The sequence below is a fragment of the Bidens hawaiensis genome, unplaced genomic scaffold (assembly GCF_021521415.1).
Source record: "Bidens hawaiensis isolate Kalapana, Puna unplaced genomic scaffold, B.hawaiensis_p1.1 tig00000237_1, whole genome shotgun sequence".
Lineage (NCBI taxonomy): Eukaryota > Viridiplantae > Streptophyta > Magnoliopsida > Asterales > Asteraceae > Bidens > Bidens hawaiensis.
In genome coordinates, this window is record NW_027491021.1 from 1633149 (window position 1) to 1651701 (window position 18553).

Here is an 18553-nt window from a genome sequence, read left to right on the forward strand (position 1 = left end):
TGTCGTTGTAATACAAGTTGTGACATGTACTTCTCTTGGTGTAACCCATCAATAATTTGATCTATAGTTAGAAACGCAAACATTTCACAAATGTCAACCCAACATCAACCAATTCAAATCGGTAAATGTAAACGAAAGATGTTTCGTTTGCTATGTATAACATGTACTTTCACTCATTACTCGACCAAACCTCCATATTATATACCTTATTTGTTTGGTGGTCTTGGTATTAAAATTCGAAGGTGATATATGGACTTGGAACTCGTTTGTCTTATCATAATAGATGATGTCAAAAATGACAATGCATTGATTTTTCCTGATCATTCTTCTAATGATTAGCGTATTCGAAACTCAAACACTGATTGATGATGTTGTGTTTTTTCGTATCCATCATATATATTATGTAATTTGATTTTAATTATGGTGTCGTTTTGCAACAAGTTACGAGTAGTACGTTGATCTAAAGTCAGATGACTGTTAAGTTTTCAAATTATATATCTTTTGTTAAAGTAGTTAAATTAATTGTAATGGTACCGTTGGTATGTCTCGATATTAATGTGTGTAAGCTAGGATACAAACCGGATAACTTTGTGAACAACTTTTTATTTATAATAAACTGTAACGGTTTAAAACATGTGATGGAAATGATCGAGTTACAAAGATTTAATATTGAAATATCTATATGTTGGAAATATGCACCGGTCTGCTTAAGTCAACGCGGCTGACCGGGTTATGACCCGTAAGAATTACACCGTGGGTAAAGGACATAGACCACTTACACTGGTTAACCGGTAACGACTAACAAACGAGATTTGGACTTTAAGAGGATTGGGCTTGAGATGGGCTTGGTTGCCCAATATAATTAACTAGTTATATAAACTAGTTAATATGCCTTTAGGGTTTTTCAAGCAAGTAACACAAAACCCCACCCTAGCCACCACTCCCTCCACCTCTCCCTCTCGGCTCCACCGTACAGCCGCCGCCCCTCCACCGCCAGCAGCCGGAGCAAGCCGCAGCCAAGTCGCGACGAGCCGCAGCAGAGCCATAGCTGAGCCATAGCTGAGCCGCAGCCAGCCGCCGCCACCGCCGGACTGTCCCACCACCGCTGCTGGTCCATTCGTGCACCGCCACCGTTGGCCGTTAATCTCGTTTGGTCATCTAGCAACGTCCGTTAGCCCTCGGTGTCTCAACTGGTTATTTATTAACCAAGGTAAAATTAAATAATGTCGTGATTATTATTTATTTACTTTGGTTGTTTCGTATCGTGCTCGTATTGTTTGTATCCGATCCTGTATGGTTCCGTTAAATGGTGATTACTCGTTTTTGTATTCCGCTGCGTATTCTATTATTAATATGATTAATAATTATGAAAAAGTTTTATTAAACCGGGTTTAAAAGTTAAACCATTGACTGATCACCACTGGAACCCAATAGTGGTATCAGAGCCTTGGTTACAACATATGAGTCGAATCCGGTCTTTTCACCGGATCTACATCATAAACCTCAAGCTAGTTGAAGTTTTTGAACTAGATAAGTTATTAGAGCAATCTTGGTTTGATCAAATTTTTATTTATTTTAGTTGACCAAAAGATTGCTCAATTTCATTTTTATTGAATATGTAAATCTGGCCCGACCATTGTGTGTTTGGTTGTTTGGTTTTTGATTTTGGCCATATGGATGGTTCAAAGTTGTATTGATTTTTCGGTTTTATTTTTATGGTTTTTGGCCACTTTGATAGTTCAAAATTGTAATAGATAGGGTTTGATTTTTCATTATATGTATTTTATAATATTGTAATGAAGAAGACCCGAAGGAAAACCGAGGACGAGCTCACGGAGTTCTTGAAGTCAGTGGGAGATAACAAAGATGACGGGATGCGCCAAGAGTCTATCATTGTGGATGTTTTGTGTTGTAACCCCTTGACCCGATTGGTCTTGCTAATAGGCTCTAGCAAGACCAATCCTTGTGGTTGTTTTGTGTTGTATCACCTTTATTGGCCATTTAAGATTTACGTATTCTTGTTTGCTATTGTGGTTGCTTGCTTTATTATAATAGGTTATAATACCACCAACCTAATACCAAATATATTAAAATAAATTTTTAATTAACCAATTTTGTTTTGCAAATTAAACTTTATTTAATTTCCAAAGTCTTATAACTTAATAGTTTATCTATTAACTTAAAATTGGTTAGAGATATCCCGATAAACTTAATTTTAATAGGATATTAAAAACTAAGTATCCTGAGAGATGAAATGGTTCATCAAGTTGTCCCGATTAATACAGTAAAACTGGACTTTTACTCTATTTGGTAAATTTTAAAATTAATCTCAATTATAAAATCAATAGTTTATGTCATCCTACTATAAGCCACACTTTAGGTATACTGCGAATTTCAAGTGTATGGAGCTACAACACCGCACTTGTTATCTAGCCTCTCCCTTCAAGGTGAAAGGGTTTCGTTGACACATCTGGCCCTTTCACATGTGACTGTAGTAGGGCGACTATTAATTTACTCTTCTGTTACGTGCTACAGCTATCTGAAGACTATAGTGGGCATAGATGATGCTAAACGTATCTACTTAGGCAATTGGCAATTGGCAATCATTGTCAGTCTGCCTAACCACTTACTAATGTTGTGTGCTATAGCTGCCATTAAAAACTGGAAGCCAGATTCTCAAATCCTTATTTTATTAATGTTAACTGGGTCATTAATAATAGGATTATAACATCGAAACTACTAATTAAATTACTTTAGCTTATTTAATCAGATGTCAACTGATAATAACTCCTCATTCACCCTCAAGACTATTCTTGAGAAAGAAAAACTGAATGACACTAATTTTCTTGAATGGCACCGCAATTTGAGACTTGTTCTCAAAATGGCAAAGAAGCTCTATGTTCTTGATGGATCGGTTCCATTAGAGCTTGAAAATGATACAGCTGCTGCCAGAAAGGCTCTTGAGAAGCATAATGACGACTCTACTGAAGTCGCTTGCATTATGTTAGCCACCATGTCATCTGAGCTTGCTAAAGGCTTGGAAGATTTTGGTGCCTATGATATGCTTGAGCAACTCAAGGGCATGTTTCATAAACAAGCCCGTCAAGAACGTTTCGACACCATGAAACAGATTATCAGCTGCAAAATGGAACATGGATCCCCTGTTAGTACGCATGCTGTCAAAATGAAATGGTACATCGACCAACTGAAAAAACTTGATTATCCCCTGTCAGATGAAATGGCAGCGAACTTCATCTTGAAATCTCTTCCCAGCTCTTACGACCAGTTCGTAATGAATTTCAATATGAATGCATGGGTGAAGATAGTGTCGGAGCTTCATGGTATGCTCAAAACGGCTGAGATGAATATTCCATCTAAAACTAATCAAGTTCTGATGGTTCGATTTGCTGGTGTCGAGAAGCCTAAACCCAAGAACCGGGATTATGACGGGAAATGCGAGAAGTAGGTTATTGTTGCTGCGAAGTATGCCACCAACACTAACAAGAGTGTTGCAAAGGTACCACCGCCGCCTCCTGAGGAGCGCCAGTGCTACAGATGCAACAAGATAGGGCACTGGATGCGTAACTGCTCCGAGCATCTAGCTGAGCTAGCAAAGACGAGGGCCAATGGTGAAGGCTCCTCTAAAGGTATTTCCATATACGTTATTGAACTTTTCACTCTTTCCAGCAACACGTGGGTATTTGATATCGGATGTGGATACCACATCGTTAATGTCTTGCAGGAACCTGAAAACAGGAAGAAACTGAAACAAGGCAGCATGGAACTCATCGTTGGTGATGGGAAGAGAGTCCCAGTTCTTGCAACTGGCATATATCATTTTGCTTGTCCGTTTGGCCTTGTAGTTACTTTGAATAACTGTTTGCTTGCACCTGGTTTGACCAGAAACATGATTTCAGTTTCTTTACTTTTTGAACAAGGATTTAAGTACGCTTTTAATGGTATTGCTATTTCTGCCTACTTGAATGATATCTTTTATTTTGAGGCTAAACCTTGAAATGGTGTTTATGAGATTGATGTTCAAATTAACAATAATGTATTTAATCTTTCTAAACGTATCAGATCTGGAATCAATGATACGTTTCTATGGCATTGCCGACTTGGTCACATAAGCAAGGCACGAGTTAAAAGACTCCAATCCGAAGGGATTATTGAATCCACATGACCAGACTCTTTTGAAGACTGTGAGTCTTGTTTAGCTGGCAAACTCGCCAAGGACTCCTTAACTCATAAAAGTGAACGAGCAAAGATCTGTTAGGACATACATACTGATGTGTGCGAAACCATGAGAGATACTTCGTTTCTTTTATTGACGATTATAGTCGATTTGCTTATGTGTATCTTATGAAACACAAACATGAAACTTTTGAAAAATTCACAGAGTTTCAAAACGAAGTGGAAAACCAACTCGGAAAAACTATTAAAATGCTTCGATCGAGGTGGAGAGTATCTCAGCTCAGAGTTCATCATCAAATAAAAGAGCGTGAAATTGTTCACAGCTTACTCCACCCGGCACAACCCAACATAATGGCGTGTGCGAGAGGAGAAATTGAACCTTGCTAAACATGGTCCGATCGATGATGTGTAGAACTAAATTGCCTCACTCCTTTTGGAGCTATGCCCTTATGACCGGCACCCGCATTGTTAATCTGGCTCCAACTAAAAAGGTAAACAAAACCCCATATTAGATATGGCATGGGCGTAAACCCAATTTGTCTTTCCTTAGAGTATGGGGATGCGATGCATATGTCACCAGTGATACTGATGACAAAATCGATCCCCGCAGCGTAAAAGTTGTTTTCGTCAGATACTACAACCAAAGCGGATATTATTTCTTCCACCCTGATACAAATTTGATTTCTACCAAAAGAAAGGGCCACTTCCTCGAGAAAGAAATTCTTGATCGAGGAACTGGAAATAATATTGTCGATCTTGAAGAAATTCAAGAACCACAAACAACCACTGAGGAAATTAGAGCGTCTGATCAACAAGGTGTTGTTGCTGATACAACAGACATAAACATGAGCGTTCGCAGAAGTAGTAGAACTCCTATACCAAATCCTAGATACCTATGGTATCTGGATGGTCCCGAAGTCCTATTAGTAGCCGAGTCAAATGACGAACCTACTAACTACAAATATGTTGTCTTAGATCCGGAATCTGAGAAATGGCAAGAAGCCATGAACGCCGAGATGCAATCTATGCATGACAATCATGTCTGGAACTTGGTTGAGCTACCCCCCCGATGGTCGGGTAGTAGGGAGCAAGTGGATTTTCAAAAGAAAAACCAACATGCATGGAAATGTACAGACCTATAAAGCACGGTTAGTAGCGAAATGTTTTACTCAAATTCAAGGGGTTGCCTATGATGAAACATTCTCGCCTGTTGCTATGACTAAGTCAATAAGGATATTACTGGCTATAGCCGCGTATTATGACTACGAGATATGACAGATGGATGTCAAAACCGTTTTATAGAACACCTTTCGGAAGATGTCTATATGGTTCAGCCTGAAGGTCAATAAAAGTTTTTGTAATATATTTAAAATATATTTAATATGATTTGGTCGCAAAATTTGGGAGGTTCGAAAGGAAATACCTTAAAACTTTATAACTACACGGTGGCCTTAAATAGTCGCAAAATGTGAGATGTTTCAATTTGGTCGCAAAACTAATTTCAATTTTTTTTTGAACGACCAACTAAGTAATGCCGGGTACTCCGTACGCGGCCCCCGTTGGCTAAAGGTAGCCCGAGCCGGCCACTAGTTCGGACGGACGGAGCCCCTAGCCGTCCACCTAATTTCGAATAACAGTTTAAAATGAAAAGTTAAGAATGAAAAATATAATTTAAAATTTTTGTTGCAAAATGGTTAGAAACTTAAAATATTTATAAATGAAATTTAAATGTTGATATTAAATTAATAACACAACTCACAAGTTTGAAGTTACCATATCAACGTTATATACAGCTGCACGCTGGTAAGCAACGTGGGTTTAATAGCACTACCCATAAATTATTTTTGGTTCAACTGGCATAAGATCTTCTAAAATTTAATATTATTCAACGTATCTTATAAGAAATTATAATTATGTTTGAACATAAATAAAATTACGTGTAGAGTATACGTGTTCAAAATTCAACCACAAACTTTTTCAAAAACTTTATTATGAAACTAGTGACGTAAAAATGTATAAATTTTAACTTGTTTGATTATGTAATAAAACTTCAAACCGTTAAACTTATGGTTTTCTCCTCTCTTTTTAATTTTTTCATGTTCTCTTGCTAATATAGGTTTTGGTTAAATTTTATAATCTTTGTTACCAAAACAACATCGTGATTCTAGTCATCATATCATTAAATTGTGCGGGATTTGTGTGTTTTTTTTTAATTATTTTTAAGTTTAAAGTGTTGTTATTGTTATTGAGGTAATTCTACCTTCAGCAATGTGAGGGGGCCTAAATGTCCTTTCTCTCTCGTGTGTCCTGTGCCAATAAAGACCGCCCCATTTTCTCTTTTCTCATTTTGCAAATGTAGCTGGCATTCTCTCGTATTCCTATCTCATAAGTCATAACACGACAAATGCACCACATCATCTGTAACTAAGCAAAACGCACTACAAATGCACATAGTTGAAGATGATCTAAATTAGCACCATACTTTTCGCTCAAAGTCGCCACAGGCCCACAACACCCCTATTTTGTAATTAAGCAAATGTTACTGATATTCTCTTGTATTTCTATCTCATAACACGACAAATGCACCACATCATCTATAGTTAAGCAAAACGCATTGTAAATGCACATAGTTGAAATTGATCTTAATTAGCACCATTTTTTTTGGCCCACAACACCCTAGTTTGTAATTAAGCAAATGTAGATGTCATCTATAAATAAGCACAACGCATTGTAAATGCACATAGTTGAAAATGATCTTAACTAGCACCATTTTTTTCCCCTTAAAGTAGTCATAGACCCACAATACCCCTATTTTGTAATTACCACACCACCACACCTTCAAACACATTCGGCCAACTCCCCCCTTAATAGACCATTGATCTATTCTAGGCTTCTAGCTCACCTAAACCCAAACTCAAAGTGAATAAGCCATAGGTAGGAGGCCAGGTGACCATCCTTTGGATACCGGGTATAAATAACCCTCACTTTTGTTTGCATGTTATTAAAAAGTGATTGATCGTGTATTTTTCCAGTTGATGACCTTATAAGAAATACCATAAGATAGTTTGTAATTTGTTGGATTGGGAATCATAGTGCCCCTTATTTGAATGTACATGGATAGACATATACTCTTTGATGTTTCTTTTTCTTTAATGTCTTAATAAAGTTGAACACCTATACAATAAGGGCGCGTTCGCTTCACGGACTTTTTTTTAAAGGATTTGGAATTGGAATTGGAATTGGAATGGAATGTTTGAGAATCCCTATCATGTGTTTGGTTGGTTAATATGTATTGGAATTGGAATCTTCTTCATTGTTTGGGGGTTTTTTTTAAGAACGAGGGCAAAGGCGAAAACGTTTTAGTTTTTTTAAATTTTTCGTTTTTAATTTATATTTTTAGTTATGATTTTTTTTTTAATTTTTTTGAATTTTTTTTTGGAGGGGTTTTTATTGTTAATAAGAAAATCCTTAACAATCCTTTCAAATAGGTGGGATTTTAAAATCCCATGAAATGTGGGATTTGATGGGATTTAGTTTCCATTCCCATTCTTTCATTTAATGAAACGAATATATCAATTAATGGGATTTAAAATCCCATTCCTTAGAATTCCTTACAAATCCTTGAAACGAACAGGTAAATGATTAAAAGTTGCGTGTTTGGAGCACATTTCGAACCCTAGGCCTCTAGCATAGAGGCCTAAAATAAACTAGTTCAACTAGCAACTACTTGCATTAAGCTAATAATTAATGGTTGGTTAAACGTGCATAAAGGTATTAAACTGTTTCAAAACGCTACCTAATGTTTTATATGATTACATAAGGATAATTGTTTCAAAACATAAAATAAAACTCTAAGGTTGAATAATATAAATTAAATTTGAGTGCTAATTTCTTGTGGTATTGCTCATGCCATGTGGAGTGTGATTGCGTAATGGTGTAAGCTACCATTCATATACTTGTTTAGTTATCGGGATGTGGTGGACCTATACAAATACTCGTCACTTCCGAAGGATCGAGCAAAAATATTGCAAGCTATTTGCTTTGTTGCCACTTGGTGTCTTCGGAAGAGGAGGAATAGGCTAGTCCATTCCGGGATCCTGATTCATCTTTCGAACTTGGTGGAGGAGGTAAAAGTGTTGGATTTTCTTTGGATAAAAAATAGAGGCCGGATAGGGGGTCTCTCATGGGAGGATTGGTGTGCGTTTCGGGTGTAATAGGGTCTTGGGGGTAGTGTGCTAGCTTGCTTGTAATTTTTGTTTGGGTGTTGTTTCGTTGTTTGTCGGTTGTACTTTGTTTGCTTTTATCGTCTTGTTGAAGAGTTAAAAGAAGTTTTTTGTTGATAGTTAAAAAAAATTGAGTGCTAATTATATTGAGTGCAATACGTATCCCAATTAATTAATACAATATTATTTAAGGATTAAGACATGATCAACACAAATTTGAGTATGATCAAGTGAATAAATATTCCAGCTAATCAATATTTTATGTTTTATTTAATAACTGAACGATAAGATCGACTTTGATATCAAGATCCCGTTCCAACGTATCCGTGAATAATTAGTTAAATAATAAACCGGTCAACTATGAGATAATGTCAAATACGACATTCACGGGCCATTTTCTTTTGTTTAATTTTAGACTCTACATTGACTATATTTAGTTACAGAAACAAACAAATTTATAGAAATTGATGAGAGCGTCGGCTCTGAGAATTTAAATGGCTCGGTCAAGCAGAAATAAAAAGACCCGTAGACCCTATAAGAACTAATGAAATATATAAACTAATTTTTTCAATGACGATTAATGATATGGATAAAAAAACTTTGGGCCCAGTATATTTAAGATGATTAAGATTCATACATATTTTTTAAATTTTTTTCAAATATATATAATAAATTTCGTCTCCGAAAATTACGGGCTTCTGCTAAACGTCTGGCTTGCACTACCCTAGAGTCGGCCATGTTTTTTTACCATGTTACTCAAACTCCAAATATATTAAGAAAATGATAATAATATGTATGCATGTTGATAAATTGAGAAATCATTTAATGAGAAAAATATTAATAAGCTAGTTTGAGGCCCGTGTATTACACGGGTAATTGATGAAAATTTTAAACCTTAACTCTGAAGTGAATTATAGTCAACAAAATCATCATTTATTGTTAATACTAATTTATATAAAAATTACAGAAATTACATAAATAAAATTACACAAATATGTTACAAATAAGCAAAACTTTTATTATACACTACATTTGTGATTGTATTGGTTGGTATACATTGTTTATCAAAAATCAAAATTTTTAGTCCATATATGCTTGTAACTCTTGTTAAGGTAACATATATGTCTGCTTATAACTCTTGATATAGCCATGTATAGTTATCTGTGTGACAAATAAGGTTATTCAAGTACATACCGCGACCCTAGATAAATGATAATATATATCAATGATACTTACAAAAAAAAATATTCATACACATAAAATGTCATACCTTTTGATCAATTAATATATATGATGTCATTTGAGATCATTTGCTCATGTTTATTAAAAAAAACATGATTATTTAAAAAAAACAGATTACCTGAACTTTGATGATATAATCATTCTTAGAGTCTTTAGAATCTGAAATTGATTGATCATGATAAATTATTTGTTGTTATTAATATACTTCATATGACAAATTTTAATTAATTTTGTATATTAAAATGAATAATTGTATAATCAAGAAACATATAAAACCCAAAATTTAAATATAATAAAATGATTTGTTTCATTTCATATGAGTGGAAAATGATAAAGAAATAATAAACTTAAAGTCATGTTTAACTAACAGTAACTTTTAAAAAATAAAAAATTGTGTATAGCTTTATTCTTTTGAATATAAACTTTAATATACACTTTAATTATGTATTACCCAACATGTAACACTATCATAACCTCAAATCGTTGTATTTGTATAAAAATAAAATTACTAAGTTAATATAATATTGAAATAACGTAAATAACTGATGAAAACGATATTCTAAGTTTCCATATCCTAAATGATTTTTGGAAAGCGAAAATAGTGGAAAGGGAGTGAAATATATTTTTTGGTTTAAAAATTTGAATGCTTTTAATTAAGTAATTTGTCTTATAAGACATATTAAATTAAATATATTTGAGTGTATAAATCAAATCATAAAATATATGTTTCTGGGACATTTCTGTTTGAGTTATGAAAGAAAAATATTGAAAACTAAATATTGATCTTCTTGTTGCTAACCATTTATACTACACAAAAGAGTTATATAAATAAATGATAGATAGTTCATATATTAAATCGTTATTCATATGGATTATAATTATAATATTCAACTTCAATGATTTAATGCTAAATACCAAGATATATATAATATAATATTTATATAAAATGTTTGGAGAAATTAAGAAAATACACATTTTCTTGAATTCAAATGCATATGAGAAAATTTTAAATCCAAATTTGAAATTAATCTTATGTAAAAATTAGGCACGGCTGCTTTAATCCCAGTTTAAAACAAGTTATAGTTTACTATGATTTTAATTACCTATGATTTTAAAATTTATTTTAATAGATCTGCAACTTCAATTTTGATATTACCTTGTTTTCTTATCTTTCAACATTAATATTAATGAATGAATCGAATATGATTTACATTTAATAAAAATAAATTTTAAATAATATATTGAAATAACTTAAAATATAAGGACCATATGTTGAAATGTTGAAAAAATGGTGAAGATAGCTATGAGAGTGACAAATGACAAAAATGAGTAGTTATTTATTAGAATAGATAGATAATAATTCAATTATATATTTTGCTAGAAGTATAGATAATAGTTAAAGTAAAATCAAATAAATATCATAAGAATACGAATAGTATAAATAATTCCTTAATTTATTTTGTTAAAATGATAAATATACTTTTAAAATATCAAAATCAAATAGAAATTTTATTTTAAAATATATTACAATACTACTAATTTTCTTCTCATTATAATATTGTATTAATACGTAAAGAGTAATAGCTTATAACTTTATAGGTGAGAGAATCATCTCAATTATTACTTCATCTTCACCATATACCTTATTTTTTTCACGGTTAACCTCTTCGGTCAACGGAAAATTTTCCGGCATGTCTTTTTCTTTTTTTTTCATCTTAGCTCTACTACTTTGTCAACAATGGATTGAAAGGTCAAACTAACATCACGATTTCAACTCTCTGGTGGATCCAACGTGCCCCCGAAAAAACCGTGTCCCGGCCGGGTGTCCAGCTCGCACCACCGTAGAGCCGGCCCTGGCTATGACAAAAACATTGTTAAAATTTACCTTTCCTTTTTTAGATTGAATAAACTTAAGCAACATCAACTAACTTAGAGCATCCACTATAACAAAGAGTCACAAGCCCCATATTTTCTCAAAACTGTAAGGCCTCGGTCCCGGTGCCCTACTTTAGCATTGGATTTACTCATAAATACAGTTTAAATATCAGAGTTAATTAAAACTTTCGCGGAATAATAATAATAACAGCCAATCATTCATTACGAACGTTCATAACTTGTTTTTTAAAACATAACATAAAAAAATGGTATCAAAACATCCTATAAGGAATGGCTCCATTCGTTGTCTCCTAATGACGAATGGACGGATCACGAATGAACAAGGTCATTCGTGATTCCTATAGGACAAATGAGGGGTTCATTCGTTATCAAGACACACGAATGTGTCCCATTCGTTATGGATGTCTAACGAATGTCCAACCATTAGTTCTGTCATGACGAATGTGCGTTAGTCTTATCCAAAACTTTGACTCAGAGGTCAAAGTAAAAATTGTTATGAATGATAGCAGTCAACAGACACCAGTTTTCCAATTAATCCTTATATCATGATGAAATATCACGAATCTGGTATCCTTAGAATCGTAATCACAGCACTAACAAACTGTTGGGTCATAAATTGGTTAGACTGATGCATATCAAAAGGCCATGACGTGATCAAGACTAAAGTGAAATAAACGAGGACGAGTTGAAGAATTGCATTATGGTTGTGATGGTGTAATACTGAAATCCCTAAGGATTTCGGTTATCTAGTAACACCGAAATCCCTATGGATTTCGGTTAGGCTAGTTTGGGTTTATTTGGGCTTGGCCTTTGGGCTTTGTATGGTAACCCTATATATAGTTAATGTTTAGTAATCATTTAGGGTTAGAAGTTAGCAGTTTTTTAGAGCCACCATAATCTCTAGAGAGAAAATACCGATTTGGGTAATCTCATGTACCAGACGATTTAATAATATAATCGTGTGCATTTGGAGTATTATCGTATTAATTATATTCATATTGTTATTCTATCTCGTTCTTGAATCACCACTGTGTTAGGATTCCGCACTAACATCGTGTTTGGGTTGATATCATACTGTAGTGATCCAGATTCGGGACTTACACAAACCCTAATCGTTTAAACACTTAAACATCACGTTTTTAGGGGTGCGATTGATTGATATTCAAACCCGGTTTTTAGGTTTACAAATAACCTATACACTGTTAACAAATTTCAGTAGGGATAATCCCGTTTGATTAGTTTATATCATTTGTACATATCTAAGGATTCTAAACGATCCGAATAAGCGTTTTTTATAAAACATACCTTTAAATGAGTCGTTCTACCAACACGATCTAGTCTTGATGTTGGTTTGGTTCGTTACGATGCTCTAACACTATCAAGCTCGGGTTCTCACCTTCGGATCTTGGTTCGGGATAAAGGAGAGTGTTTGTGTGTGTTTTTGAAAGTGTAGGCTTTGGTGTAAAGATAGATAAAAATGGAAAGGATTAGGGTTTAAGGGATATTTATACTCCCTTAAGCTCATGGACCTAATGCCCGTTATCATTCATTATTACATCTTTTAATGTCCAAGCACACTCTCTTATAGTTTATTTAGCTACTGATGCACAACACGCTAATATTTTTAACAAAATTTCCTTTATTAATATTATCGAAATCATGTTACAAAAACCCACTATATATTTTCTACAACACAGCTCTATAAACTCCATCAAAAATGTTAAAATAACATATTTGTATACACTATATGGTTATGAGAGTAGGGCCCCACCTTCTCGTCTTCTTAGCCATTTGTGGCTACAAACCTTCCTGTGCAGACTTTCCCCCACAACGGTGAAGTCCATCCCACTTCTCGTCTGCCTACAAGCCCCATTAGCTGGACCTTGGGTTTCAGTGTCCATTGTGAGTTATCTTATTGCAAATAGGCTGGTTTTCAAGGTTTTTAGGAGAGATGAGATGACGCGGAGGAAGAGCCACACACCTTTTTGACAATTTTTTTAGCTAGTTTAGTCTATGAAGAGTAAAACCCGAATATGATCAACATGAACTTAATTAGTTAATCATGTCTTTTTTACCCTTTTATGTATTTATAAATTGATAAATATCAAAACATGCAAAAAAAAAAAAAAATCAAACAGGTAAATGAAACAACTTGACAATTTTTTGAAGTGTTTATTCAAGTACTTAGATTTTATAGTTGATTCAAAATAAATAAATTAGTTATTGATGAAATAACAAATTTTGTGGGATGAATTTCTTACAATGGACACTATTAAAAGAATTTTAATCTTTTTTAGTCTATATACAACATTGTGTTTGTACACTGTAAAACAAATGAGTATTATCGACAATCATTTAGTCCGGAATTCGACGGTGAAATTAGTTGTTACCAACGAGAGTCTGTTGTTGAAAGTCTGTTAGTGTATGTCAGGGGATAATTTTTCTTTCGCGGATTACTAATGACACATGCCGAGAAACTAGTGACGTAAACTTTAACAAGAAATGTGCTACGGGTATTATACGGTAGAAAAAGTCGTCCATGGTGACCAAGGAGTCTTCTCCATATTGCACCTATTTAGATTTTGTTTCTCCGGCCTAACCTATCGCGACAACACGTCATTGTGATAGGTTGTCCTGAAACAACACATGGCATGTCATCGCTGAAGGGAATTTACGCCGACGACACAGTGGCAGGGTCGACGTATTAGATGAGATTTCTTGTAGCTCTTTGACATGCCGTCGACGAGCAGTGGCGGATCCAGGAAATTTTTTTACAGCGGTTAGAAAACTTTTTAGTCGGTATTCAATTAACCACAGCTACATAATTTTTTTCCGATCCTGTTGGTCGTGTCAACTAATTGGTATATAACTTTTTTGTCTGGTTGGGCCCCTCCGATTGGCTAGAATCGAGTCGGCTCGAGTAATATAGAAAAAAAGATAATCAAACAAAAAAATACGTGAAACTTCATTAGAAATGCATAAATAAAATGTCATATGTCTAAATTGTGCTTTACGAGTTTTCATTTTTTGAAACCTAACAAAAACATCATATATTACAAATGTCTTTTTCAATAAAACAAATACAACTATTGTTTAAATTCTCATCACCCATTTAATTACGCAAATCAGACTTCACATATAAGTATTTTCATCGTTTTTAGTTGCGACAGGTAATACGAGAGCTAGCCTCAATAAACGATAAACCAATACAAATGAAGTTGGTGATCAAATCAACGTATGTAGAAAGTCGAAACATTTTCTTTGAAGATTAACGCTCTTATAATCCGTTGATCTCGCCTAATAAATTACTTGCGCCGTTGTAACCTTTTTAAATAAGTTAAATGTATATTAGGGTGGGAGTTTTGGGCGTGGACTTAAAACTTAGGAATAGATTGATTGGGCATTTAGGCTTAAATTTATTCATATACATTTAGGGTAGATATACTACACGATAATGGCTTAACGTACGAGAGGTATACGAGACGCCCAAAGAAAAAAATACTGAAACGCTCACCCAAACCTAAACGCTCACCCAAAAACCCAAAACGCTCAAAAACGGTTTTCGTGAAAAAAAGTGAAAAATTGATCGATTAACCATCCAAAACTGTTTTTTTCGATGAACGAATGATTAATTGGATATGTATTGACGTTCCGAGATGTTGGGATGTGATTTCATGGATCGTTTCGTGAAAAAATGGATTCACGTACCTATTGTACGTTAACGTATTAATTTATTGAATATTTTCCCTATACATTTATTATATAATTATAAATATAAATTTGTAAATTTATTTTTTATTATGGCCGGTCTTGAAATTTCATGGGAGGTCATTCTCGAATTTTCACAGGGTCTTTTTGTCGTTCTCGAAATTCAACAGGGGTCGGTGTCAAAATTTTACAGGGGGACGGTCAAGATTTTAACACATATATATCACTAAAAGAAAATTTCTCACAGGCCGGGGTCGGCCGACCCCCACCTCAAAGGATAGATACGCCCTTGTCGACGAGTTACTTCCTCAGTAATCCGTCAATAATTTATTTTCGATTAAAAAACGCTAATAACAATCTATGCTGAGGTGGTTATCTGATCGAAAGTCTTATTTCAATATATTATCGATGAATAGCCGACGGAATTCCGATGGATATATACACGAGCCTACACTGAATCGTCCAAAACTGTTACACTTGTTCTTTTCGCAACAATTTATCATTAGTTACTATAAAAAGCAAACACAAACAAAGTTTAATTAGTCAAACTAGTTATTCATTTATCGGGCTAGTTTACTTGCCTATGTTTCCAATTTTAACATTTTTAACAAGTGACGACAAATATTGAATTTTATAATATAAAATATCATATAACCTTGCGTGGTACAACCTGCAAATACCATCACCAGTTGACCAAAATTTTGTATAAATCTGCATTCGGTAGCTAACACCAAACCACAACATCACAAAAATACAAACATCAATTTGCTGTTATAGAAATATTCCAGCAACCATGTCATCCATCGACACACCCGAGGTGCCCTTAAAGTCATCCGCTGCACCGGAATACAAGAGTACTAGGGGACTTTTGGTTGATGTGGCTTTAAGGGTCTTGTTATTTGCAACAGGCTTGGCTGCTGTCATTGTTATGGTCACTTCTAAACAAACCAAAATGATTCCGGTTGCACCAGGAATTGCAGTACCTCTTGATGCAGAATTTAATCATTCTCCAGCTTTCATGTAAGTATCATAAGTCAAATTAGTCGAGTTTATTATCTAGCATATATATATATATAATTATTTGATTTATCGTTTATCTTTTAGTTTGACGTGTGGCTATCTTGCAGATATTTCGTAGCAGCACTCTCGGTTGCTTGCTTGTACAGTATCATCACTTGTGCGCTATCGGTTTTGGCTCTCATTCAAGGGGGGATTTCTACAAAGATGCATTTTCATTTCGTGATGTTTGATGCTGTAAGAACTTGAAAGTTACAAAACATGCATTTTCTTTTATATTTTTTTTCCATATTCAAGTTGTTTTATGTACTATAACCTATTTCTTTAATTTATGTTATATAAAATATTAAAAAAATATATTAAATTTTTGCAAATTTGCAGAAAAAATTAAATTTTAAGATTAAAAAATTTAAATATACAAACATTGCATAAACTATAAACCATTAAAGAAATGACTTCAACAAAATCCAAAGGTTATATGAAGTTTTATTTTCCAGCGGTCATGTGTTTAAATTATAGTAATAAGTATGTTTACAAAAGTATTACACTAAACATTATAATTAGTCTTTTAGTTAAGACAATTTAAAACATTATTTAGATACATTTTCGACCTTTTTTTACATGTTTGACCCCTTGATAGATTTAAGATTTGATTCAAAGCATTTTCAGTTTTCAATTTTAATATATGGATGACAGATGAGCTAAGTTAATTATATCATCACCACTTATTCATTATTCCACGTTCCCTTAATAATTTAATTTAGAAAATTGAATTCAGTATTGTCTTGAAGCTAGAATGGATATAACATAAACACTTGTATACAACCTTATGTTATGAAGAAATTTATCTTTTTATGTAAGATTTAATTTATTTTCTGCAAGTGACATAATGTAATTTACTATAATTTCAATGGACATGGTGCAGCTGCTACTAGGCATTGTGGCTGCAGCCACCGGAGCAGCAGGAGGAGTTGCATACATCGGACTCAAGGGAAACTCGCATACCCGATGGAACAAGATATGTAATACGTTTGGTTCCTTCTGCTTCCACTTTGCAGCCTCAGTTCTGCTGTCTCTCATATCCTCAATCACACTTCTACTGCTTGTTTGGCTCTCCATTATCTTGCTTTTCAAGAAGATGGCAAGGGGATAGTTTGTTCGACACGAGATGCTATCGTCTCTTATGATCACTGTTTGATGTTATTTATATCTTTCATTTGTCATTTTGTATATGTTTTCATTTTAGTCTGCTTGTGATTGAGAAGGTAATACAAGATCATTGGTTATTAAATTTGTCTAAAATTAAGAAAAATTTAAGAGGCCAAGAGGGTATATCAAATGTGTGTAACTGTTTACGTATGTAGAGAATCAACTAATCAACTTCTTTTGGTAGTTGCATGCTTAGATATATTTTCACAATTTTTGGGATCAAGGGTAATGGGACTACAAGACATTCTAAATGTAAAACTCTTTTTTTATCACCTTTAACCTTTTACATTTCATCCATCCTAAAAGCATTCGAGTACTTTATCTAAAATCATTTTTCATCAATTAATTAATTTATATAAACACTATTAAGATTAGGAAAATTAGATTTATATAATCAACGGTTAACTATTGGCAAATAACATTCCCAACTAATAAAATACATGCTGATGATCCCATCTTTTAACATATTTGTTGTCACACCCCGACTAAAGGCGGCAGAACATGCCGGGGTGCAACGGATTGCACAAGAACACTATGACACTATCAAAGTGACAATATTTACTCAACTCGTTTATTTCATTCAATCATCACAAATACAACTTGTTCAAGATAAAATACAAACAATTTCATCAACAATAAGTTTGTTAAAGTATCCTAAAGGTATAATCTAAGCGATGAGTCTTCAATCTTCACAAGCAAACTAAAAGTAGACTTGTAGCATGCATAAAAATAGATTTGATCAACACGAATGTTGGTGAGCAATACACTAGTTTTTGATATGTATATAATGAGGCAAAAATCACAATTCACATGTGTATATAGAATAATGCAACAATCATTGTAAATGTTGAGTAAATAACTATGGCTCCATTATATTTGGTAACAACCAAAATACTCGGAGAATGAGGCCCTATTCTACTAGCACGAGGCTAAAGTAGTTAGGGGTGCGTATGATCATACTTATTGAGGCTCAACAACAACATAAAAGTAAACACTCGTGCACATAATCAATTTGGGGCATAAACAAAGATCGAGCAAGTATTCGAACAAACACATAATGTTGA

The 18553-nt window shown here is 33.9% G+C and overlaps 1 protein-coding gene across 1 annotated transcript; it reads left to right on the forward strand.

The window, feature by feature from the left end:
* The first annotated feature begins 15935 nt into the window (after positions 1 to 15935).
* On the forward strand, positions 15936 to 17454 carry LOC143602896 (CASP-like protein 1). Its single transcript, XM_077079889.1, has 3 exons — positions 15936 to 16283; positions 16391 to 16517; positions 17206 to 17454. The coding sequence occupies exons 1-3, from the start codon at positions 16057 to 16059 to the stop codon at positions 17431 to 17433; spliced, it is 582 nt and encodes a 193-aa protein (XP_076936004.1). The 5' UTR covers positions 15936 to 16056; the 3' UTR covers positions 17434 to 17454.
* The last annotated feature ends 1099 nt before the right edge of the window (positions 17455 to 18553 follow it).

Coding starts and splice junctions, on each gene's coding strand:
- LOC143602896 (XM_077079889.1), top strand. CDS start 16,057: ATGTCATCCATCGACACACCCGAGGTGCCCTTAAAGTCATCCGCTGCA. Junction 16,284..16,390: donor AATCATTCTCCAGCTTTCAT/GTAAGTATCATA, acceptor GCTATCTTGCAG/ATATTTCGTAGCAGCACTCT. Junction 16,518..17,205: donor ATTTCGTGATGTTTGATGCT/GTAAGAACTTGA, acceptor GACATGGTGCAG/CTGCTACTAGGCATTGTGGC.